The sequence below is a fragment of the Oncorhynchus gorbuscha genome, linkage group LG19, assembly GCF_021184085.1.
Source record: "Oncorhynchus gorbuscha isolate QuinsamMale2020 ecotype Even-year linkage group LG19, OgorEven_v1.0, whole genome shotgun sequence".
Taxonomy (NCBI): domain Eukaryota; kingdom Metazoa; phylum Chordata; class Actinopteri; order Salmoniformes; family Salmonidae; genus Oncorhynchus; species Oncorhynchus gorbuscha.
The window spans coordinates 23,070,329-23,097,688 of NC_060191.1; the positions used below are offsets into that span (position 1 = coordinate 23,070,329).

General features: G+C 45.2%; 1 protein-coding gene across 1 annotated transcript in view; it reads left to right on the forward strand.

The window, feature by feature from the left end:
• The first annotated feature begins 2,193 nt into the window (after positions 1–2,193).
• The window catches only part of iglon5 (IgLON family member 5), a 216,240-nt gene continuing 191,073 nt past the window's right edge, over positions 2,194–27,360 (forward strand). The window contains exon 1 of the mRNA XM_046315086.1: positions 2,194–2,784. Coding sequence (XP_046171042.1) covers positions 2,724–2,784 — 61 coding nt within the window. The 5' untranslated portion in view covers positions 2,194–2,723. The remainder of the gene's footprint in view (positions 2,785–27,360) is intronic.

A 27,360-nucleotide genomic window follows, 5' to 3' on the forward strand; every position in this document is an offset into this window, starting at 1 on the left:
AAGTGCTATTTGCATGTGAAAAATGAATACCATATGTTGCATTACCTATTGTTTACCTGTTTTTATCAGCACGAATTAGAATGAGCAATAAAAGCCCCACTTCTGGTCTTCTTTAATGAAACTCGTTTTTGACTGTATTTTTTAGCACAATACCAAGGAGGAGTTCAGAACGGAGGAACTCTCCCAAACTTTTATTCCAACCCACAGGCCTGTTCAACGTCTAGTTTTCATTTGAATTTAGTGGAGTTGTCAACTCTAGCGCGATTTCAACGGTAAATCAACAGAACATGTCACCCTTTCATTGGATTTAGGTGAAAAGTTGGGTGAAAAAAATATGAAATTCCCTTACGTTGATGACTTTTTGCAAATCCAATCAGTTTCCCACGTAGTTTCAACGTCCTCATATTGATTTCTGTTGCTGAAATTACGTAGAAACTACTTTGATTCAACCAGTTATTGCCCAGTGGGATAGGCTTAGTGGGATCCGCACTACGTAGCTGCTGCAAGATCACATTTTTCACTGTCTGTCCACTGGTCGCAAACAAACAAAAAAAAACAGATTGATGGGCTGCTTAAACTTATTCAAAACAAACATTATTGGGTTAAAATACACATATAGGCTAAATCTGTGAACAGCCATCCACAATAACCACAATCCGTAAGGCGCAAACAGCTAAATGAGAAAGCAGCAGTGTGATTCAGCGCTAAGTAGATATTAATAATAAGGTATATCCGTATCGCCCGTAGGCTACACCACTGCTGTCGTCCTAACCTCCAAGCGTTTATTCAAGTTGGAAGTATAATCTTTGAAGACAGACAACAGTAGCACCATTGGAAGACAGACGCATTTGCTGTGTCATCATAGTGGTCTCTGACTTGTGGTCAGACTCCCTCAGGCGGAACAAACTTAAACTTGCGTCTTTTTTCAATGCTGATTTGAATGTAATTGAGAAAAACGGAAAGTGTCATACATTTTTCCCCCGCAGACATATTTTCTGAATTTAAAAGTAATCATCTAGTTTTTCAAATGTATCTGTAATCTGATGACAATATGTTTGCTGGTAACATAATGTCTTACAGTTAAAAGGTTTTGTAATCAGTTACATGTAACCGATTACACTCCCCAACACTGCAGAGTTCCTAGGGGAGCCTCCCCCTTCCTGGTTAGGCTTACTCTCATTGTAAGAGATTCCCCAGTAGGGAAACGCCGCTGTTCACTGCCCAGGTGCTTAATTTTCGAAATCCGATTCTGTCGCTGTCCACTTCAAGGGTGCTGAATTTCCTAATTCAAATTATGTCGCTGTCCACTTCAATGGTGCTGAATCTGAATCTCCGTTATTACAGCTTGTTGGGTGACTCTGACTCATTTAATTTGACTTTCAATGGGATATATGAATTGCATGCTTCAACACTGCAGAGCAGGTAGTCTGTCATCACGTTGCTGTACTCATATGCTACTATCGTATTAATCCCAGTCATCTCACACACATATGGTGTGAAGTCATGTGCATAAACTCTACTTAATGCAGTTTTTTTTTTCTAGACGAGTAGGCCTAGTGATATTCCAAAACGCTCATGTGGACTCAATTGCATGGTCTTCCAAAAAGTGCAGTTACAGTGATCAAAATGGTTTGCTTTTCCATAATAGGAGTTAACTGGTCTATTCAGTTTTCACTGTAGGATGTCTCCTATTGTAAGGTATTGGAGCTCCATCCAATCTCTGGTCATGTGGGCAACCCCTGGGCACAAGCCCAACAAAACAACCCGAATAGAACATTCACCCTTTTTCACCCTTTATCCAATAGCCTATAATTCAGATACTCACCACGCACTTATTCCTCGTAGCTCCACCTATCGCGCTCTCACTCTACCTCGGTCCCTGTACTACGGTTATTATGTCTGTCCCCCTGTGGACCACTGTTTCTCCGAGTACTGCAGCAACACTAAGCTTGCTATAAATCACATTGCATTATCACCGCGCCGTTTTCGCCTCGCGCGTTTACCCGCCTACCATGCACCTCGGATTGGCCAGCCCGCCTCCTTTCCCACCCTCTCCGAAAGTGGCTGCAGTGCAATTGTTGCTCCCGCCCCTTCCTTGGTGGCGATGATTGGAAGAAAGGAGTACTCATTGAACTGTCAATCATGCCTTTTCTTGTGCGCTTCGCATTTATTGTTTCTCGGAGCGATGCATTGAGTGCGGGGCGACAAGACGCGTTGCATACCGACAGAGATCGAGGAGAGTAGCCTAATTACGGGACGAATTGTCTACTACAGAACGCATATATTGTATCCATTAGTTTGCAATGTTCTGTCGAATATTTGGCAGAAAGCAGTTGAGTATTTACCTTCGTGTTCAGGTGCGCATTTGAGCACATTTTCTCTCCAAACCATTGAAAACAACATTAATTCAGTGTCTGGAATATTTGCGGATATTTTGCACCAGGATTTTGTATCATTTGGTATTCCCTCTACGTCTACGAAAACATCAACAACCCCTTCTTTGGTTAAGGGGTGGGGGGGGGTCATCAACGAGAAAAGTCAAGGGGATAGACTCATGTTTTTGTTCAGTCACATGTTAAGGCAGTCGGTTATTGCTGTTGGACATAAATAAAGCACACGAGGTAAACCGTTTCACATTTTACCTGCAAAGGCTCCATAGAAGAGGACTACAACGGTATTCTACTACGAAAACAACATCGAAATATCTATCGAAACATCAAAACATGAGCTGCCCAGTCTTACGAAACGTGTTCGCTGGTTTGCTCCTCGCACTGCTGTCGAGCGGTAAGTTCTAGTACGCTACTTTGATTTGATGTTGCCGCTGGATTGGATCCACACATGCATCTTCCCCTTCATTCCCACTGGTACGGTGCTGTAGGTGAATACTAATGCCGAGATCGTGATGGGGGTCTACCTGCTTATGAATCATGCGTGTGTGTGTGTGTACTACAGTACACACTCGGTTTTCATTTGCTCACAGTTTGGAGAGAGAGAGCGCGAGAAAGAGAGAGTTAGAGATAGAGAGAGAGATAAGGGAGCGCGCGCGAGCGAGACAGGGGTGTGAGTGGATGAAACAGTGAGTGTGCGTTAGCATGTGGTAGGTATAGGCTACAGCCTTTGCGCAGCGCACGGCTCAATCTTCAGCTTGCTTGTTGTAGCCTACGAGTGGTGCATGTTAACATATTTCACTTCAGAATACGAGACACCCCATTCCCATCCTCTCTGGTCTATCATCAGGCGGGCGCATTCCAATACGTGACATGATTGATCTGGTGGTAACCCGCGCACATGACGTTCGTAGTATGGCGCTAAACTGCTACATAATGTCCGATGCAGTACAAGCAGTTGAGAAGAGTGTAGCAAAAAAAAATAACATTTTCTGCAAGGTTGAGGGAAAATAATAGACAGCGAAATAGGTCTTGGGGCATCCCAACACGTATAGGGCACTCTGTACAGTGTACCCTAGTAACCTTCACTACTTCCCCCACCGCCGTGGCTAGTTATTTATCCACCACGTTGTCTGTTGCTTTTAACGTTTTTTCACCGGGCAAAGATAATTGCAAGATAATTAAGGTGATCGCCTGTACATCCGGATGACTCATAGGGATTTAAGTATGCTTCGTTATTAATTCCACAAAGGACGTTGGCGCGTCAGAAATTGGACAATGGTTTATTCTGTATGTTGTGCAATGTGCACCGCAGAGGAAGGGAAACTTGGGCATCATAAAAGTCATATGGAGCGCCTGAAGATCAATAGCATTGCAATATAAGTTTACAGCCCTTTTTATTTCCTACCGTGACCGATATTATAACCATCTTGCAGATTTGTTTTATCTCAATCCACGCACTGTTGATGTTGTTGTAGATTCTCTTATGCCCCCGCGCTCCTTCCAACATCTGGTGCGCCCCTTGCGCACGTGCATGACGCAAACCACATATTAAACCACATTAAACCACACGTCACACATGCGTGCCTCGATAACTCTCCCTCATTACCTTTGGGAAATCATTCATTCAATAAATAACCTGGCCTTAATAACAATAATTGATGTGTCAGTGTAATAAGATGCTAGGTTAACTGCTCACAGATGCAGGCAGGGCCGGTGGAAACTCCTACTCCCATGTTCCTTTCCGGGCAGGAGTAGTGGAGTACCCAGCTGGTTATGGTGGGATTCGAGTAGGGCCTAGGCTACACCAGGAATGGGGCAGATGGACAGCCCTGCAGGACACAAACACCAAACAGAACAGCACGAAACCATCTGATTATAGCTCCTTATTGGGTTAACAGTACCAATTCACAGCCTGCTTTTAAGATTCTAAGGACAGATTACCTTTTTTTCCGAACGGATTGAACTAAAATGGCATTTTACAAACCTACCATATCCACATGTTTGAGCACTAAACTGTACAGTTGATGAATGTAGCCTAGAGAGGCCATATTCTTGCTTTAAGTGTGTAGCACATTAAAAGCTACGGTTTGCAGTTGACTGAGAATACTGTATATCAGCGTCATCTTTGTTCTGTGTGGTACATTGACACTATAGTATGAAGTTGACTGAGAGTATATCATTGCCATCTTTAGAAAATGATGTAGCCAGGTTCCCGGCTGCTGCTACCGCCACACACCCACTCATGTGGAGGCATGCATGAATGATGAGGGAGGAAGGATGGAACACAGCCATTCAAAGCCTGGTCAGCTCCCTGTTAAATCATGCAAGGTGCCCCGAAGACGTGAGCGTGTGTAGTGCTCATTGGAGTGTGTCAGATGGAGTTCCCACTCCCAAATGGACCCTTAGTCCCTATAGTGGTTACAACCTATGCGCTTGTGTAGATCTGCGAGGATTGAATGGGTTTAAGCAAAGTATGGAAACGTACTCCTATAGCTTGCCAGGGAGCTAGGAAGGGTCCATATTGCTTAGACCTATGCAGTCCTCTCGGATCTACACAAATGCACAGGGTATAAGGGCTAGGGGGGGCGGTTTTTGGATTGGGCATATCATTCTCATCTCCGTTGCTATTTGAGTCATTTATAAATCAAGTTTGCATTGCTTGATTGAAGCTACATCCACTTAGTCATTGATCAGCACTCCTGTTAGGCTGCTATGGTCATTAGCTACTATGAAGTGTCAATCCTCAAGTTGCTTTCTGCTGACCTGTGCAGTGACGTTCGAAGTTGTTGCATGTTGCATCTCTAAGCACAATGCCTAGTGAGCATTCTGAGCAGCACCTATGTGCTGTGGACCTTTCGGCGTAATGGCTTTGGCTGTATTGTACTGAGAGATGCTAAGTCATTAGTTTCCATCCTGAGACAGAGTGATAACCAAGGTCGTATTCATTATGGCACACGGTAGCAAAACGTCATGCAGTGGAACATGAAAACAAATGCTTCTTATTGGACAAGTTCAGGTAGTTCCTCTCTGTTTCAGTCTGTTCTCTATCCATTTGGTGCCTAGTGAATTATATGCGGTCATTGCCCCCATAGTGAAACGTTTTACAATGGAACACATTTTTTTTTTTTTTATCATTGGACAAGTTCTGGTCATCTCTCCCTGTTTCAGTCAATTTTCAAATGTTTGGTGCCTAATTAATAGGACCTAAACCTTCTCCTAAATCTTTCTCGTCTACGTCTGAGATGGCACACTCGGAGACTTTGCTTCCCACTTATTTTCTCAATGAAAGCTAACTAAGCCTGAGAATAGAACTACACGCCCCCACACCAAATTAAACCATTTAGACCCCACAAAGAGGATCGCCGTGGTGACACACCTGCGGTAAGTACCTTATTATGAGGTTCATGTTAGCATGTACTTTACTGGTAATGATAAATATGCTGCGGCGCTGCTGAAGATGATATTTCATGGTCTAGGAATAAGAGATGCTAATTTACGACCTCATGATGTAAGTACGCCAGTACCACAAGCTAGCATCTGCACAAAGACATTCTATACAGATTCCCATTCTAACACATGCTCTTACACAGTAAAACATTCTATCCAATTACATATCTGTATGCTGAGAGAAATGACCTTAAGTCAAGGTCACATATCAGCATAACCTGGCATTTGACCTTTGGTCTTTACCTTGGTAGCAGACCAACCGCAATCAAAAGTCCTCTAATCCATTTGGTGTACGACATAAACCTCTCTCTACTTTTCCACATTGCAATTTTGGATCCCTCTCAGACACGTCATCCTTAACCTTTGAAAATACTCTCCTGTACATCACTGAAGCCATTTCCAGTCATTTTCAACAACCCAACAGATGCTTCAAGCTACAAACTAATCCAAACTAGCATCCAGAGGACAAAAGGTTGCCATAATGAATCAAAGGGTACAGGTGCGGGAAGTGTTTACGGGGCGTATCGGGCTCAGGGAAAAACAGGCGGGTCGCCGCGTCGCCCGTGATCCCTCTCGTTACAGCGACAAATGGGGGGGGGGGGACAAGTGGGGTCAAGGCGCGTGGCACATCGTGGCACATGTTGATGGCATGGCCCCCCTGTTTGTGCTCGGTCAAATCACCGGCTTTGGCTGGGAGATGAAGAGCTGCAGACGCGTCTGTGTGCCAGCACCAACAGATGCCTCGAGCTCCTAATCTGGAGGGGCCTCTCTTCCCCTCTTTCCTGCCTCCCTCCTCTCTCCTCCTCCCCCGCCTCCCCCACGTTTGAAAGCCACCATTTCTGTGCCGTCGTTGTTCTCCAAGTCTGGCTTGCATATGCTCCTCGTTTTTGGAGCCTGTATTGTTTTTGGCCTTTTTCTCGGTTCTTCTTCATCTGTTGCCAGACACCATTGGATGTGAAACTGAGAAGCCCGGGGTTTGAGTCTCATGGAGTTGCTCTTTTGGAGAGGAAAATAGAGACGCTGGATGCTGAGGGAAGTATATATAGCAGTGACCTGACAGAAAACAAGTGGGCTGTGTGATATTTCACATTTTCAATTCGATTTTTACAAGGCCCTTTTTCCAGTTGTATGGGGGGAATGTGAGACTGTGTACCGGGGTTTCTGCTGTGGATGATGTGCTTCCACCATATCGCTCATGCTGGATGGAGAATTGATAGATAGCCTTGTGTGGTTTGAAATAAATCGGGAAGTGTTGCTATGGAGAGGGGCACCATGGAGAGAATGGCCCCAAGCGTTTCTGTGGAATCTTCCACTATTCCACCCCCCGCCTATTACTGACCTTATCTTGGCTTAAACATGACTGGCATTAGGGGCTATTGCATCCAAATCTACGTCCAAATATGTTTCTGTGGGTTTCTTGGATTGTTTTCAACAGGGTGAGGGTGGTGAGATGCTGGCCTGTGGGATGGTGCTGTAGTGTTAGTGGCTTTCAGGCTGGAACATTGACATGAGGTCATGGGGTCAAACTCTAGATGGGCACTCTGAGTGTGGAGAGGAGCGAGAGGGGGGAGAGGGGCGATGGTTGATGGCCAGTGCTCTGTCACCTCAATGCCCTTGAGATTTCCTGCGTCGAGTTTTGATAAACACTTCACTGGTCTCCCATATTGGTTCTAGTGAGGCAATTATACATAAGTGTCAGTTCCATAAATAATGATTACAGCCAGGCTTGTTTGTAATTATACTCACAGTTACTATATATGGAGTTCAATGTAATGGACATGAACCAGGATCACGTTCAATGTGGGGCAGTTTTTTTTTTACTGTGTTAAATTATAGTAATACACTGTAAAACTTCTCTTCTCTCTCACCCCGCCTCCTTGTCCTATTCCCAGCTCAACCCCGGCGGCCAGCGCTGCCCTGTGCATGAATATGTGCATGAGCAATGGGCCCTCAACATAATAGTAATGAAAAAAGGCCTATGTTTTATTTAAAGCAGGAAGAGAAACATAATTCAAGTGGCAGCAGAATGTATGTAGAGGTAGAGAGAAGTGGGAGGCCAATATACTGTATACCATATACCCCCCCCACACACACACACACTCAAACACAGCCTTTATAGGGCCACCCACAAGATGAATTTAAACAATTCCCCCAGTGAAGGTGCGAACAGTAAATCAATGAAGCCCATCGGAGCCAGGAGCACCCAGCCTTGAGGGGTAGAGAGGAACATCTATATATTCATACATCTTTGTGCACATAAATAACTTTCATTGATCTCTTATCAATACAGGCATATAGGGAAAATCGAATATGTCTCTGGCACAGGCTAAATCCTGGCTCTGAGGCTTTAGCCTGGGCATGTAGATTGAGCTATCTGGAAAGAAGGAGAGAGACAGAGACAGAGAGAGACAGAGAGAGGGAGAGATTTTACCCCCCTCTGTCTCTTGTCTTTTTGTGTGAGGGCGTTAGCATCGTTGGAAACACAGTTCAGATTAGAGCAGCCGCTGCTTCTTTCTCCTGTGGGAGCTGTGAGGGACCCGGGTCCTGCTTCTCTCCCTGTCCTCATTACCAGAGACAAGAAGCTTCGCTGGCAAATCAATGGAAGAGGCTTAGGAAACTAATGCAGCCTGGTCCATGCCTGATGGGACTGTGTGTGTGTGTGTTTGTGTAGGGGGGGGGGGTGTGTGTGTGTGTGTGTGTGTGTGTGTGCGTGCGTGCATGCAAGCGTGGGTGCATATTTTTGTCTGTGTGTGTGTGTGTGTGTTTGCAGACGTGTGATTGTCTTGTGTTTGGCTATGTGAAGGAGTGTGTTCATTTGTACAACAGCACAGGGGAGACAAACATTAGTTTCCACCCTGCTGCTCTATTGTGGTCTGTTAGAGTACTCTCCACGCACCCGGTTAACCACGGTAATATTTACCACTGGGATATGATACTGCAGAAGCCCTAGAATTACTTTGAGATAACATTATATTTATCATCTGAATCCATTTTAGTAAAATACTAATAGGGTAACATGGGGTATGATGCTCCCCACCTTGCAGATTTATTTTGTTATTTAATAAAAAAATAAAAACATTTAAGAAAGGGTTATTTGACCAGCTACCGGGTTAAGATGCCCCCATGGGGTCTCACAGAAGTGTCCCTATTTTGCACGTACAGTAAATTCTCTTTCTTCTTTTTTACCTTCTCCTGACACTCCATTATGTACAATTAAACTAAATCCATATTCATTTGAATAAGGCAAAATTGTAAATCCCAGCTGTCTGTAAAATGAAATTCAAGAGCAAATGGTTTTCAATAGTTTGTAATATTTATACATTTTTGGGAATATAACAGATTAAATATTGATTAATCACACGCACGCACGTGCGCGCACACACACACACACACACACACACACACACACACACACACACACACACACACACACACACACACACACACACACACACACACACACACACACACACACACACACACACACACACACACACACACACACACACACACACACACACACACACCCAGCTTGAACCAGACTGGATGCTTGTGGATGGATAATTCTGGGTGCCCCTTCATAAAAGCGTAAAACCAGTCTATGCCTGACAACCACCTTTCTTTATTGAACGTCTTTTGAATTCCCATCCTCTCGGGTCAAAGGCACGTTTTTGGACATCCCATGATGTAAGTCTGAAAAGGGCTCAGTGAAGACTGGTAACCCACTCAAAAGGCTGAGGCCTGCGGTTTTGACTTGCTTGTCTCAGTGGCACTTCAGGGTGGCATAATAAAAGCCCAGGACTCTGCCCTGACCATTTTCAATAGAATTCAGGCCACAATGAAGCACCTCTTTGTCAGATAAATTCTTGTAAACTCTCATCTGAAAAGAAAAAAATGAAAGGAACAGAAGATGGGCATGTGGGGGGTCCCCTAAATATATATATATTTTTATATTTCCTGCAATTCTACACAGTTTCACATTACTTATCATGCCTCTCTTGCGTAGTATTTTGAAAAACACAGTATACGTGAAAGGATAAGTGGAAGGTCCTCTAACCCCATATATTTTTTTTTCTAAACAGCTAACTTCCTGTATTTCAACAACAAAAAAATCATGAGTCAGAGAGAAGATTTTGCAGTTTTAAAATGATATTCTACACATTTTGTCATGAGTCGGAGAGAAAATTGTACAATTTTAAAGCAAATTTCTTGCAATTCTCCACATTTTGCCATGGGGTACAAAGAAAAATGTGCTGTTTTATAGCTCATCTCATGCTATTCTTTACAATTTGCCATGAGGATGAGAGAAAATTTGGCAGTTTTAAAGATAATTTCCTGCTTCTCTACATGTTCCCATGAGGCCGAGGGAAAAATGTTGCACTTTTAAACTGTTCCGTGAAAATCTCACTTTTAAAAGTTCATATTACGTTAAACTTATACTCAAATAATGTTGTTGACTCGTCTACTTTACTATTTTGTGGCCAAAGCATACATTGGAGAAAAAAACACTTCAAAAACCTAACCTCAAACTTCTATCTCAAAAACAGACTTAATATTAATATTTCCTCATAGAGGATGAGCTGGCCAATCAGCGGTGTACTTGCATTAATATATTTAATGACTGGTATATGCCCAGACCATTCTGTTGTTGGGGTACACCCACACCATTCCAACACAGAAAAGCTGATTTTTAACATACTTCATTTTGGGCTGGAAACTATTATACTCATATTGTAATTAATTATTGGTCAGATTTAATAGAAATCTGGAAACACTGGACAGTTACTTTGAAGGTAGACTTTGGGCAAAATACAATAATAACATCTTTAAACTGTATAAATGATCAATGCACCATTGTACCTGGTAATGTAATGCTTTAAAAAATGAATGAATAAGATATTTGGCGACAAAAATGCAATTTCTTTCTGCCCTCTACAGCTTCCGTCCAAAAACAGATCTTGTTGAAATTACATCAACACATATTGGAGGAGTTACTGGTTAGCTACAAGTGGCTAGCTTAGCTAACGAAGTAGCTACGTCAGTCACGGCGTGCAGGACAAGAATGACACATCGATGCATCACCAAAGGCACACTCCATTGCTGTTTAAAAATTGAGAAAGAGGAGGAGTTGGACCGTTTTCCTACCCAAAGTCAACCGTAATTACCTGCAGTTTTAGACATGTTGCCATTATGACATATTCATATGCTATCTGTGGGGCTGTTCTGAATTCTGGGGGGGACACATGTCCTTATATCTCCTGTGGCAATTTTGTCTATGCAATGTATCCAGAGGAGGGAAACTACTGTAGCTGTCCTCTGGCTACACCATAGTGCTACCCTAGAGGGTGTTGTTGAGGCTACTGTAGACTTTCATTGCACACCCGTGTGTCTTAATCAGTTCCTTGGTGAGATGTGAATATATTTAGTACAGTTTTACCAAAAAATATAACTTTTTTAATGTTTCACCATTTTTATTTTTATGACATTAGTAGGATGGTCCTCCCCTTTCCTCCTCTGAGGAGCCTCCACTGTTCCACTCCTCCGCTCTCTCCACTGGCTTCCAGTTGAAGCTCGCATCCGCTACAAGACCATGGTGCTTGCCTACGGAGCTGTGAGGGGAACGGCACCTCAGTACCTCCAGGCTCTGATCAGGCCCTACACCCAAACAAGGGCACTGCGTTCATCCACCTCTGGCCTGCTCGCCTCCCTACCACTGAGGAAGTACAGTTCCCGCTCAGCCCAGTCAAAACTGTTCGCTGCTCTGGCCCCCCAATGGTGGAACAAACTCCCTCACGACGCCAGGACAGCGGAGTCAATCACCACCTTCCGGAGACACCTGAAACCCCACCTCTTTAAGGAATACCTAGGATAGGATAAAGTAATCCTTCTCACCCCCCTTTAAGATTTAGATGCACTATTGTAAAGTGACTGTTCCCCTGGATGTCATAAGGTGAATGCACCAATTTGTAAGTCGCTCTGGATAAGAGCGTCTGCTAACATCTTACCCTGCTTTCAGAAATACTATCTGTTTTTAAAGCACTCAGCTTGTCAGAAGCTGTTTTCATGCTACGGCATAGTCTTATCCCTCGCACACCCTTACATCTCTTGTGTGGTTGACAGTGCAACTACAGGCTGCAACTAATGCTAAAATATCCTGCCGTAACAAATACTGTCTGTCAAGTGCTCAACTTGTCAGAAGTTGTTTTTAGCCCACACACATCCCACGGCAACCCTAGTGTTGTTTACAACTATGGGCCGGGATGCAACGAATGCTAAATCACGGTGTCATGTTGTGGTTTTTAGTCCCTCACTGCCTCTCCTGGTCTATCGGGACTGGAGGTTTTTGGGGAAGGGAGGAGAGGAGGGGAGGAGAGGAGGGAAGAAGAGGAGGGAAGGTAGGTGGGAGAGAGGAATGGATGCCGAACGGGAGGGAGGGAAATAAATAAAGCGGAGAAAAACAGATCGATGAAAATTTCAGCAGCTCGTACACTCCTCTTCGAGCCAAAAGATGGAGAATGAGAGGGGCGGAGAGAGGGAGACAGAGGGAGAGAGGTAATGGGGAAAATGTGTGGGAGAGAGGGAACCAGATAGAGGGAGTGGGAGAGAGAGAGTGCCAGAGAGAGAGAGAGAGAGAGAGAGAGAAAGAGACGGGGAGAGAAGGGTGAATAGCGACACGGGGAGTCAGCCGTTGAGAATGAGAGACACATGTTGCTGAGATGTCATCAACTGATACGTTCCATTCATTGCCCTCCTGCTGCTCATTTCATAGTGATTAAAGTCACAGGCCGAGCATTATACACTATGTATACAAAAGTATGTGGACACGCCTTAAAATGAGTGGATTCGGCTATTTGAGCCACAGCCATTGCTGACGCACGTAAAATCGAGCACACGGCCATATAATCTCCATAGACTCACATTGGCAGTAGAATGGCCTTACTGAAGAGCTCAGGGACTTTCAATGTGGCACCGTCATAGGGTTAGGGTTTCCAACAAGTCAGTTCGTCAAATGTCTCGCCTGCTAGAGCTGCCCTGGTCAACTGTAAGTGCTGTTATTTATTGTGAAGTGGAACTGTCTAGGAGCAACAATGGCTTAGCCGCGAAGTGGTAGACCACACAAACTCAGAGAACGGGACCTCCGAGTGATGAAGCATGTATAGTGTCCTCAGTTGCAACACCCACTACTGAGCTCCAAACTGTTTCTGGAAGCAATGTCAGCACAAGAACTGTTCGTCAGGAGCTTCATGAAGTGGGTTTCCATGGCCGAGCAGCCGCACACAAGCCTAAGATCGCCATGTGAAATGCCAAGTGTCGGCTGGAGTGGTGTAAAGCACGCTGCCATTGGACTCTGGAGTAGTGGAAACACATTATCTGGAGTATTGAATCACGTTTCACCATCTGGCAATCCGACGGACGAATCTGGGTATGGCGCATACCAGGAGAACACTAATTGCCCCAATACATAGTGCCAACTGTAAAGTTTGGTGAAGGAGGAATAATGGTCTGGGGCTGTTTTTCATTGTTTGAAATTTCCCTTCCAGTGAAGGGAAATCTTAACGCTTCAGCATACAATGACATTCTAGATGATTCTGTGCTTCCAACTGTGTGGCAACAGTTTGGGGAAGGCCCTTTCCTGTTTCAGAATGACAATGGCCACGTGCACAAAGCAAGGTCCATACAGAAATGGCTTGTCAAGATCGGTGTGGAATAACTTGACTGGCCTGCACAGAGCCCTGACCTCAACCCCATCGCACACCTTTGGGATGAATTGGCACGCCGACTGCAAGCCAGGCCTAATTGTCCAACATCAGTGCCCGACCTCACTAATGCTCTTGTGGCTGAATGGAAGCAAGTCCCCGCAGCAACATCTAGTGGAAAGCATTCCCAGAAGATTGGAGGCTGTTATAGCACCAAATGGTTCACCAACTCCATATTAATGCCCATGCTTTTGGAATGAGATGTTATACTATGTACTGTTTAATTCAAAGGGAGTGAGTGGGAGGTAGGGGGAAGGAGTGAGAGAGATAGAGGGTATATGAAAGTGGACAGGCCGGAGAGAATAAGAGTTATGAAAATATGATTGAAGAAGGGTGCATAGAGAGAGGGAGTGGGAGAAAGAGAGACAGATGGCAAGAGGGAGGAAAGGGGGAGGAGGAGGAGAAGGCTGGATGCAAAAAGCCGCAACAGACAGGGATCGAGATGGATTGATTTGCGGGACAGACGATTCGATTAAATAGTAAATGGCAGTTTTAATCCCTGCCAATAAAAAACGAGTCTCGGCGAGTGGGCGTTGTGAAACTGTTTCAGGGTCAGTTGCTGTGTGATATTGCGGCGGTAAGGATTTGGCGCTAATGTGATATTCTACTCATTAGGGATTCGTTCCAAGGAGGCACATGCCTCAAATAATTCTAATAAGATGCTCTTACAGTCTGGGTGCCACTGCACACTGCATGACAATAAGTGGTTAGGAGCTTGGTGAGACCGCCAATGGCCAAATAAGGCCACCACATACCCTGTGAAATATCCCTTTTTAAATTGCCTGTGTATAGGAAATAGTGGGTTGTGACAGTGTGTTAGCAGTGTGGCTGTGGGCCTCGTACCATTTCGGGAAACAATAGAATTGGTAAGGCAATTCCGCCTGATGCCCAGTGGTAGGTGGTGGTGGAACAGTGCAATCCCCCCTACTCACCATCGCTGTGCCACTTCTCTGCCACCATGAAGAGACTCACGGCAATTTTGCTGTCATTTAGGGCTGGCGCGTGGTCTGCTGTTCCAGCTGTGAAGGTGCCAGTGGGATTTTCTGGTAATAAAGAGTCCATGTTAGCAGCGCGCATCTGACAGTAAAGACTCAGTTAGGCAGGATTTTCACCGCAAATTTCACTGTGACAGCTCCCTAACGACACTTACAGGAGCTGTTTTACACCGGTATGAAACGATTCCTCTCCCTCTATTACCAGTGGGTATTTCATTAATAGGTATGAAAAAATCTCGGCATGTGTCTGATCTGATATTCCGACACTAATTCATTTGGAATGAGATGACGGGTCAGAAATAAATTATTTATTGTTTTGTGATATTTCCCATAATTTGGTTTAAAGCGAGGTTGCACTGAGTGATATTTCCCATAATTTGGTTTAAAGCGAGGTTGCACTGAGTGATATTTCCCATAATTTGGTTTAAAGCGAGGTTGCACTGAGTGATATTTCCCATAATTTGGTTTAAAGCGAGGTTGCACTGAGTGATATTTCCCATAATTTGGTTTAAAGCGAGGTTGCACTGAGTGATATTTCCCATAATTTGGTTTAAAGCGAGGTTGCACTGAGTGATATTTCCCATAATTTGGTTTAAAGCGAGGTTGCACTGAGTGATATTTCCCATAATTTGGTTTCAAGTAAGATTGGACTGAGTGATTTGGGTGGCAATAGTCCTGTAATTGGGTTAAGATGGAGATTGGGCCAGGTTATTGTGTGGTGATATTTCTAACTAATTGGATGTGGTGTGAGATACCACAGTAGCTAAACGTCTGTGTTGTCTTGCCAGTTCAGTAATGCACGTTAGAGTGAGATTCCATTAGTGTATTGTGTGGTGGGGTAGAGGAGGGGTATTCTACCAGGATGTTGTGTATTGTGTGGTGGGGAGGATAGAGGAGGGGTATTCTACCAGGATGTTGTGTATTGTGTGGTGGGGAGGGTAGAGGAGGGGTATTCTACCAGGATGTTGTGTATTGTGTGGTGGGGAGGGGAGGGTAGAGGAGGGGTATTCTACCAGGATGCTGTGTATTGTGTGGTGGGAGAGTAGAGGAGGGTTATTCTACCAGGATGTTGTGTATTGTGTGGTGGGGAGGGTAGAGGAGGGTTATTCTACCAGGATGTTGTGTATTGTGTGGTGGGGAGGGTAGAGGAGGCTTATTCTACCAGGCTGTTGTGTATTGTGTGGTGGGGAGGGTAGAGGAGGGGTATTCTACCAGGATGTTGTGTATTGTGTGGTGGGGAGGGGAGGGTAGAGGAGGGGTATTCTACCAGGATGCTGTGTATTGTGTGGTGGGGAGAGTAGAGGAGGGGTATTCTACCAGGATGTTGTGTATTGTGTGGTGGGGAGGGTAGAGGAGGGGTATTCTACCAGGATGTTGTGTATTGTGTGGTGGGGAGGGTAGAGGAGGGTTATTCTACCAGGCTGTTGTGTATTGTGTGGTGGGGAGGGGAGGGTAGAGGAGGGTTATTCTACCAGGATGTTGTGTATTGTGTGGTGGGGGGGAGGGTAGAGGAGGGGTATTCTACCAGGATGCTGTGTATTGTGTGGTGGGGAGTGTAGAGGAGGGGTATTCTACCAGGATGTTGTGTATTGTGTGGTGGGGGGGGAGGGTAGAGGAGGGGTATTCTACCAGGATGCTGTGTATTGTGTGGTGGGGAGAGTAGAGGAGGGTTATTCTACCAGGATGTTGTGTATTGTGTGGTGGGGAGGGTAGAGGAGGGTTATTCTACCAGGATGTTGTGTATTGTGTGGTGGGGAGGGTAGAGGAGGGTTATTCTACCAGGCTGTTGTGTATTGTGTGGTGGGGAGGGTAGAGGAGGGGTATTCTACCAGGATGTTGTGTATTGTGTGGTGGGGAGGGGAGGGTAGAGGAGGGGTATTCTACCAGGATGCTGTGTATTGTGTGGTGGGGAGAGTAGAGGAGGGTTATTCTACCAGGATGTTGTGTATTGTGTGGTGGGGAGGGTAGAGGAGGGGTATTCTACCAGGATGTTGTGTATTGTGTGGTGGGGAGGGTAGAGGAGGGGTATTCTACCAGGATGTTGTGTATTGTGTGGTGGGGAGGGTAGAGGAGGGGTATTCTACCAGGAGGTTGTGTATTGTGTGGTGGGGAGGGTAGAGGAGGGGTATTCTACCAGGATGTTGTGTATTGTGTGGTGGGGAGGGTAGAGGAGGGGTATTCTACCAGGATGTTGTGTATTGTGTGGTGGGGAGGGTAGAGGAGGGGTATTCTACCAGGATGTTGTGTATTGTGTGGTGGGGAGGGTAGAGGAGGGGTATTCTACCAGGATGTTGTGTATTGTGTGGTGGGGAGGGGAGGGTAGAGGAGGGGTATTCTACCAGGATGCTGTGTATTGTGTGGTGGGGAGTGTAGAGGAGGGGTATTCTACCAGGATGTTGTGTATTGTGTTGAGGGTAGAGGAGGGTTATTCTACCAGGATGTTGTGTATTGTGTGGTGGGGAGGGTAGAGGAGGGGTATTCTACCAGGATGTTGTGTATTGTGTGGTGGGGAGGGGAGGGTAGAGGAGGGGTATTCTACCAGGAGGTTGTGTATTGTGTGGTGGGGAGGGTAGAGGAGGGGTATTCTACCAGGATGTTGTGTATTGTGTGGTGGGGAGTGTAGAGGAGGGGTATTCTACCAGGATTTTGTGTATTGTGTGGTGGGGAGGGTAGAGGAGGGTTATTCTACCAGGATGTTGTGTATTGTGTGGTGGGGAGTGTAGAGGAGGGGTATTCTACCAGGATGTTGTGTATTATGTGGTGGGGGGGAGGGTAGAGGAGGGGTATTCTACCAGGATGTTGTGTATTGTGTGGTGGGGAGGGTAGAGGAGGGGTATTCTACCAGGATGTTGTGTATTGTGTGGTGGGGGGGGAGGGTAGAGGAGGGGTATTCTACCAGGATGTTGTGTATTGTGGTGGGGAGAGTAGAGGAGGGTTATTCTACCAGGATGTTGTGTATTGTGTGGTGGGGAGTGTAGAGGAGGGGTATTCTACCAGGATGTTGTGTATTGTGTGGTGGGGAGGGTAGAGGAGGGGTATTCTACCAGGATGCTGTGTATTGTGTGGTGGGGAGTGTAGAGGAGGGGTATTCTACCAGGATGTTGTGTATTGTGTGGTGGGGAGGGGAGGGTAGAGGAGGGGTATTCTACCAGGATGTTGTTTATTGTGAGGTGGGGAGTGTAGAGGAGGGGTATTCTACCAGGATGTTGTGTATTGTGTGGTGGGGAGGGGAGGGTAGAGGAGGGGTATTCTACCAGGATGTTGTGTATTGTGTGGTGGGGAGTGTAGAGGAGGGGTATTCTACCAGGATGTTGTGTATTGTGTGGTGGGGAGTGTAGAGGAGGGGTATTCTACCAGGATGTTGTGTATTGTGTGGTGGGGAGTGTAGAGGAGGGTATTCTACCAGGAGTTGTGTGTATTGTGTGGTGGGGAGAGTAGAGGAGGGTTATTCTACCAGGATGTTGTGTATTGTGTGGTGGGGAGTGTAGAGGAGGGGTATTCTACCAGGATGTTGTGTATTGTGTGGTGGGGAGGGTAGAGGAGGGGTATTCTACCAGGATGCTGTGTATTGTGTGGTGGGGAGTGTAGAGGAGGGGTATTCTACCAGGATGTTGTGTATTGTGTGGTGGGGAGGGGAGGGTAGAGGAGGGGTATTCTACCAGGATGTTGTTTATTGTGAGGTGGGGAGTGTAGAGGAGGGGTATTCTACCAGGATGTTGTGTATTGTGTGGTGGGGGGGAGGGTAGAGGAGGGGTATTCTACCAGGATGTTGTGTATTGTGTGGTGGGGAGTGTAGAGGAGGGTATTCTACCAGGATGTTGTGTATTGTGTGGTGGGGAGTGTAGAGGAGGGGTATTCTACCAGGATGTTGTGTATTGTGTGGTGGGGAGTGTAGAGGAGGGGTATTCTACCAGGATGTTGTGTATTGTGTGGTGGGGAGGGTAGAGGAGGGTATTCTACCAGGATGCTGTGTATTGTGTGGTGGGGAGGGTAGAGGAGGGGTATTCTACCAGGATGCTGTGTATTGTGTGGTGGGGAGTGTAGAGGAGGGGTATTCTACCATGATGTTGTGTATTGTGTGGTGGGGAGGGAGGGTAGAGGAGGGGTATTCTACCAGGATGTTGTGTATTGTGTGGTGGGGAGTGTAGAGCAGGGGTATTCTACCAGGATGTTGTGTATTGTGTGGTGGGGAGGGTAGAGGAGGGGTATTCTACCAGGATGTTGTGTATTGTGTGGTGGGGAGTGTAGAGGAGGGGTATTCTACCAGGATGTTGTGTATTGTGTGGTGGGGAGGAGGGTAGAGGAGGGGTATTCTACCAGGATGTTGTGTATTGTGTGGTGGGGAGTGTAGAGGAGGGGTATTCTACCAGGATGTTGTGTATTGTGTGGTGGGGAGGGGAGGGTAGAGGAGGGGTATTCTACCAGGATGTTGTGTATTTTGTGGTGGGGAGTGTAGAGGAGGGGTATTCTACCAGGATGTTGTGTATTGTGTGGTGGGGGGAGGGTAGAGGAGGGGTATTCTACCAGGATGTTGTGTATTGTGTGGTGGGGAGTGTAGAGGAGGGGTATTCTACCAGGATGTTGTGTATTGTGTGGTGGGGAGGGGAGGGTAGAGGAGGGGTATTCTACCAGGATGTTGTGTATTGTGTGGTGGGGAGTGTAGAGGAGGGGTATTCTACCAGGATGTTGTGTATTGTGTGGTGGGGGGAGGGTAGAGGAGGGGTATTCTACCAGGATGTTGTGTATTGTGTGGTGGGGAGTGTAGAGGAGGGGTATTCTACCAGGATGTTGTGTATTGTGTGGTGGGGAGGGTAGAGGAGGGGTATTCGACCAGGATGCTGTGTATTGTGTGGTGGGGAGTGTAGAGGAGGGGTATTCTACCAGGATGTTGTGTATTGTGTGGTGGGGAGGGTAGGGAGGGGTATTCTACCTTGATGTTGTGTATTGTGTGGTGGGGAGGGTAGAGGAGGGTTATTCTACCAGGATGTTGTGTATTGTGGGGAGGGTAGAGGAGGGGTATTCTACCAGGATGTTGTGGATTGCCGCATGCAGAGAATTCCAATCACACATAGTATTTTGACAGTATTGTCTTCTAGGGTTCTGGTTGTTTTGAAAATGTCAGCCTCGAACCAAAGAAGATGCCTTAGTCTCTGTGTGAGGAAAATCCCCTAATTATAGAATAAGCAATAGCTAGCCTATATAGCACATATAGCTTCTGATTACTCTTCATTAGTTAAACTGTGCATATGCATAATTGATAAATGAGGCTTACAATTCCTAAGATTTACAGTACATTCCAGAAATAAAGAAATTCATAAGTAATGCAGTTATTTCAACATGCAAATTATAACTTCATTTGGAGCGTAACACGTTCTCCCCGAGCTTATTTGACATCCATGACTTATAGATGCAGTGTAGATTGAGGCATATTCTAATACGCCCTAACCCTAACTAACACAATCAAGAAAGTTGATTTTCCCTGAAGTCTCTTGATCTGCTTCTCAGCAAACCTGGGTTAAATGATCTATTAAAAAAATATAATTTGTTTGATATCTGTGTTTGATTGACCTTGTATTTCTCAATAGAACCAATAAAACTGTCCCAAAACTTCAAACCCGCCCATTTTAACACTCCGGGCAGGCTAAAACAAACGGGGAAAAAAGAAGAATTGTGAACATTTCAAATAGTATTTAAATCCAAGTCTGCTTTGCTGTGAAATCACAGTGTCAGAGCGACGTAACATCACACTATTTCACAGAGCACTGGCTGTATCGACGCAACCTTTATAGGGTCAGCAGACCCCCGATTCCCATTAAAAATAATGAAGGTGTCGGAAAAGGGCAATTAGCTGCTTAATGTCAGGCAACACGACTCTAATACGAGATAGTTTTGCTGACAAGTCAATATCTGCTCCAAAAAAAAACATCATCCACGGTAAAGAGACGGATTCTGTGGTGTAAGTTTTTCTTTACTGTTTGAGAACCTCACATTAGGCCCAGACTAGAGGGAACTAGGTGACATGCATGCAGAACTTACAGCGCAATATGACACAGTGCTTTAATAAAGACAAACCCAAGACTTGTGAAGACCCGGACTAGTGAAGATGCAAAGAGATCTGTATCTATAGAATGTGCAAGATGAACAACACTGTTAACCAGCAGTGTAAATAAAGAAAAACCCACTGTGTGCATTACTTATGATGTTGATATGCACCCATAGGTGTAACATGATGCGTCTGTGAATGTTCTTTTCACTTTGACAGCTGAGATAAACATGGATCTGTTATACCAGACAGAGCCTCTTAAATCAGACAAGACAAACGTGGCTACAGTTCAGGTGTGTTCTCAATCAGCCAGACTGGATTGATCTTCTCTGGAATCTATCATGATCTAGTCGCATCGACAGAAAGATGCCCTTAAGATTTCTGTAAAGAAAGAAAAACCAAGATGGCGGTACACTGATTTCGGAGGGGAAACGTTTCAGCCTAGTATTGTCGTTTCAGTAATGTTTCAGCTCACCAAGCGTTTATGAGGTAAAACTTGGAAGGGATTCAGTTAGTGCCATTGATTTTGTCATAATTGTATTTTACAAGTCCTAGTTGGTGTGGTGGGATTAGTTTGAGGGTTTATCATGGTGTGTGAGTACACTTGCCTGTGGGTTCAATTAATACAGCCGGTTATTTCACTCAGACTTTATCGATAATACGCTATTAAAAGCATTCTGCAAGACGTGTCAGATTACATGTAAAGGATTTAATACAGTTTCCACTACCTTCCATTAATTCCTTCTTCATACTGGTATCACTCTCCACTAATATTTCTCATTTGCATCCATGCCAATGTCAATGTTATATTATCTCAGTTTCGGCACAATATAATACTTGAGTGAATTCCATGTTCCATGTGTAGGCTGTTTAGTAAGTAAGTAGCATTGCGTTGGCGTAGAGCACTGTTTTGCTATTCCTGTGGTGTTCTGCGTCATTGTGTGGAGAACCTTCAGCCTCCGTGAGAGCCCAGTCACTGAACCTACCACCTCTTGCAGTAGCATTCCTCCCACCCTCTGCTCTGAGATCTCTTTCACAGACACACACACATGCCATCTGTTTGCCTTTTCCTGGGCAGACCTGGGTCCATTGGGACAAACTGTGCCTTGCAAAAAATTTCTCCCCTTGGTGTTTTTCCTATTTAGTTGCATTACAACCTGTAATTTAAATGGATTTTTATTTGGATTTCATGTAATGGACATACTCAAAATTGTCCAAATTGGTGAAGTGAAATTGAAAAAATGTGTTGTTTCAAAATAAAAATGAAAAATAAAAAGTGAAAAGTGGTGCATGCATATGTATTCACCCCCTTTGCTACGAAGCCCTTAAATAAGATCTGGTGCAACCAATTACATTCAGAAGTCACATAACTGGGTAAATAAAGTCTACTAGTGTGCAATCTAAGTGTCACATGATATTCTGGTCAGATAAGAAAAAAATTGAGATTTTTGGCCATCAAGGAAAACACTATGTCTGGTGCAAACCCAACACCTCTCATCATCACGAGAACACCAACCCCACAGTGAAGCATGATAGTGGCAGCGTCATGCTGTGGGGATGTTTTTCATCGGCATGGACCAGAAAACTGGTCAGAATTGAAGGAATGATGGATGGCGCTAAATACAGGGAAATTATTGAGGGAAACCTGTTTCAGTCTTCCAGAGATGTGAGACCTGGACAGAGTGTCACGACTTCCGCCGAGGTTGGCTCTCCTGCCCGTTCAGGCTGTGCTCGGCGGTCGTCGTCACCGTCCTATTAGCCACTACCGATCCCTTTTCGGTTATCTGTTGGTTTTGTCTAATTGTTTTCACCTGTGTGTTAGTTAATTAGTATCTGTATATAATGTAGGTTGTCACCGCCCTTGTTTTGTGCGGGATTGTTTGTTTTTGTCATTTCGTTTCGGCTGTCGGTGTTTTTGAGTTTTATTTCTCCGGTTTGTCTGTTATTCCTGTTTTGGATATTTTCACCCTGTTTGTATTTTGGGTTGTCCGTGTTTATTTTTGTTCACTGGAGAATAAACCTCTATTCGCTATTTGCTATCTGCGCCTGATTCCACCCACCTTGACTAGTCGTGACACAGAGGTTGACTTTCCAGCAGGGCAATGACCCTAAGCATACTGCTAAAGCAACACTCAAGTGGTTTAATGGGAAACATTTATGTCTTGGAATGGCCTAGTCAAAGCCCAGACCTCAATCCAATTGGGAATCTATGGAATGACTTAAAGATTGCTGTACACCAGCGGAACCCATCCAACTTGAAGGAGCTGGAGCAGTTTTGCCTTGAAGAATGGGCAAAAATCCAAGAGACTTGCAGCTGTAATTGGGGGGGGGGTGAAAAGTTCTGCATGCTTAAGTTTTCTGTTTAAAAAAAATCATATTTGTTTCACAATAAAAAATATTTTGCATCTTCTAAGTGGTAGGTATGTTGTGTAAATCAAATGATATACAACCCCCCCAAAAAATCCATTTCAATTCCAGGTTGTAAGGCAACAAATTAGGGAAAATGCCAAGGGGGGGTGAATATTTTTGCAAGCCACTGTACGCTAGTGCCAGGGTACGGTCCTGGAGGCGTGATCCCGCACCTCTAGCCCAGTCGCCCACCCTCCCCTCACCGATAGACCCTCACACACCATAATAAGAGCCCTCTACCACCTCTGCGGTGCCGCTTCACAGCAAGGTTAATGGAAATGCCACAAAAATTAATAACACCATTATTACCCCACTAGTCCGCCCCTGTTTGAATATGATAGTTTGTAAGAGAGCTTCTTAAAGGGTTGTGACTACAGTAGCAGGTTGTGCTCACTAATGGTCTTCAGGATGGCACTGGTCCTTTGCCCTTCACATACTCACCAGCCACACACACACGCACGCACACACACACACGCACGCACACACACAAACACACGCACACACACACGCACGCACGCACACACACACACACACACACGCACAAAAGCCGGGTGTCAAACACACCTGTCAAGGTCAAGCTAGGGCTGTCTGTAGCTAACAGCAGATTGCTAACGATAAAGCATCAGCCCCTGTAGGCCAGCCGGCGGCTCTACAGCTCAGAAAATGAAATACAGTCTCTGACCTCCTGGCTAATTAGTGACGATACATCTGGATGTGAGAGAGAGTGGGAGCGAGGCTCTTAATTGGCTCTGATTGCTGGCGCTCCTCAAACTCAACACAAACTCATCACCGGGTCAAATGAAAACTTCCATTTCATCCAAGTTTCCAGGTTTTTTCAGTGTGTTGTTATTTTTTACTGAATAAGAAACCACATCAACTGGATTTTAATAATCCAAGCCTGTCTTAGTCAACCAGGTCCCCCTTGTCCATACAGGATAATGTGATGATCTAAAAGTCTAAACTGATCCTAGATCAGTATCCCCACTCTGAGATGCTTTATGAATACAGGCCCTGCTGTATAAAACTAGGGACCTGAGTTGGCCTCTGTGTTGGCTGAATCCGGACTATCTATCTGTCCAACAGATGCACTAACCCCGGAATGGACCCGCCTTCCCCTCCTATCTCCCCCTCCGTACCGTCCTCTCTTCCCACTACACCTTGGCCCGTATCACACAGACAGCCACTGCTAAAAGATTCATGCGTGTGGATTTTAGGTCTTTAAAGAACGAGCTTGAGCAAGGCTTGCTTTTTTTCTCTCCCTCAAAATGAAATCCAATATTCAAGAAATTGATTTCTCTCTCTCTCTCTCTCTCTCTCTCTCTCTCTCTCTCTCTCTCTCTCTCTCTCTCTCTCTCTCTCTCTCTCTCTCTCTCTCTCTCTCTCTCTCTCTCTCTCTCTCTCTCTCTCTCTCTCTCTCTCAATTCAATTCTCTTTATTGGCATGATGTACCAATGTACATATTGCCAAAGCTTATTTTGGATATTTACAATATGAAAATGAGAATCAAAATTGTCAACGGGACAACAGTAACAACAATAACCAAGGGTCAAAATAACCATACATTCAACAATAACAATAAGCATACAGTAGAGGACATGTGCAGGTTGATTGGTCTGTCAGACACTGTCCCTCAACTTATGGCAGTCAGCAATGTAGTGCGCTGCCAACCCACAGCTCTCTGCGTCCTCCCCCAACAGGACGGGTAGCCTACTCTCATCAGAGAGGTCTTTGAAACCTTGAATAAGGGTTTCAAATTTGGGGAAATGACACGCTTTAATTGTTATATATTTTTGACATTTTGACAGGAAATGCAGCTCCGTCTCAGGTTCTGCTGTGGTGCAGTGGTTGCACAGCCTTTCCTCTACAGGGAGCCAGGTTTTCCGGTGTCTACCCTTCTCAATGGCAAGGCTGTGCTCACTGAGTCTGTACATTGTCAAGGTTTTTCTAAGGTTTTGATCAGTAACCATGGCCAAATATTTAGCCACAGTGTACTGTCAATTTAGGGCCAGATAGCACTGCATTTTGCTTTGTGTTTGTGCTTGTGTTTCCCAATAAGCAATATAGTTTTGTTTTGACTGTGTTGTAATTTGGTTTATCCTGATTGATTGGATGTTCTGGTCCTGAGGCTTCAGTGTGTTAGTAGAACAGGTTTGTGAACTCAGCCCCAGGACCAGCTGGATGAGGGGACTCTTTTCTTTGCTAAGCTCTTGGCATTGCAGGGCTTGGTAGTGATATGAGAGGTGGTCACTGTATTTTAGATGTTTCCAAAACTTAATAGCCCATTTTTTATTTTTAAAAATACATTTTATTTAAAATTTGACCCCTTTTTCTCCCTAATTTCGTGGTATCCAATTGTTTTAGTAGCTACTATCTTGTCTCATTGCTACAACTCCTGTACGGGCTCAGTAGAGACAAATGTTGAAAGTCATGCATCCTCCGATACACAACCCAACCAAGCCGCACTGCTTCTTAACACAGCACGCATCCAACCCGGAAGCCAGCCGCACCAATGTGTCGGAGGAAACACTATGCACCTGGCAACCTTGGTTAGCGTGCACTGCGCCCGGCCCGCCACAGGGGTCACTGGTGCGTGATGAGACAAGGATATCCCTGCCGGCCAAGCCCTCCCTAACGATGCTAGGCCAATTGTGCGTCGTCCCACGGACCTACCCGGTCGCGGCCGGTTGTGACAGATCCTGGGCGCAAACCCAGGGTCTCTGGTGGCACAGCTGGCGCTGCAGTACAGCATCCTTAACCACTACGCCAAACGGGAGGCCCTAATAGCTCTTTTTGAGTTTTATTATTAGTGGATATTGGCCTAATTCTGCCCTGCATGCATTGTTTCCAGTTTTCCTCTGGACATGTAGGATAATCTTACAGAACTCTGTATGCAGGGTTTCAATGGGGTGTTTGTCCCATTTGATGAAGTCTTGTTTTGCAAGTGGACCCCACACCTCACTGCCATAAAGTGCAATTGGTTCAATGAAATATTCAATTTGTTTTAGCCAAATTACAATAGGTATTTCAATTGGCTTTTTAATGGAGTTGAATGCCCTGCGTGCTTTCTCTCTCAGTACATTCACTGCCTCATTAAGGTGTCCAGTTGAGCTTATTTTTAAACCTAAGTAATTGTAGTGTGTGCAGTTGTCACGCCTTGGTCATAGTGTTTTGTGTTTTCGTTATATATTTGGTCAGGCCAGGGTGTGACATGGGTTTAATATGTTGTGTTTCGTATTGGGGTTTTGTAGGCATTGGGATTGCGGCTGAGTAAGGGGTGTAGCATAGGCTTGGCTGCCTGAGGCGGTTCTCAATCAGAGTCAGGTGATTCTCGTTGTCTCTGATTGGGAACCATATTTAGGTAGCCTGGGTTTCACTGTGTATTTCGTGGGTGATTGTTCCTGTCTCTGTGTTAGTGTTCACCAGACAGGCTGTATAGGTTTTCACGTTCCGTTTGTTGTTTTTTTGTATATTAAGTTATTTCATGTATCGTCATTAGTTTCATTAAAGACATGAGTAACCCCCACGCTGCATTTTGGTCCGACTCTCTTTCAACAAACGAACGCCGTTACAGCAGTACTCTATATATTGTACCAAAGAACTTTGCTCTAATTCTCTGAGATCTGGATCTTCTCCGGAAAATCATTATTTAATTTCATTTCTCTCTCTGTGTCATGGCTGTTGAAAGGAGAGGATCAAGGTGGTGAGCGTACATTTTCTTTTATTAATCCAAATGACGCCGAACAAAACAATAAACACTTCAAAAACAAACCGTGAAGCTCAACGGCTATGTGCCCCAAACAAAGTCAACTTCCCACAAAGACAGGTGGGAAAAGGGCTACCTAAGTATGGTTCCCAATCAGAGACAACGATAGACAGCTGTCTCTGATTGAGAACCCTACCCGGCCAAAACATAGAAATACAAATAATAGAACATAGAATACCCACCCGAAATCACACCCTAACCAAACCAAATAGAGACATAAAAAGGATCTCTAAGGTCAGGGCGTGACAGTACCCCCCCCCAAAGGTGCGTACTCCGGCCGCAAAACCTGAACCTATAGGGGAGGGTCTGGGTGGGCATCTATCCGCGGTGGCGGCTCAGGTGCAGGAACCCTCATCGCCAACCCCGGACTGGGGACCCTCGTTGCGGGCCCCGGACACACACACACTCTCTCTCTCTCTCTCTCTCTCTCTCTCTCTCTCTCTCTCTCTCTCTCTCTCTCTCTCTCTCCTCCCTCCCACTCTCTCTCTCTCTCTCTAATATATGCCATTTAGCAGACGCTTTTATCCTCTCTACCTGTATTGCTGCATCTCTCTCT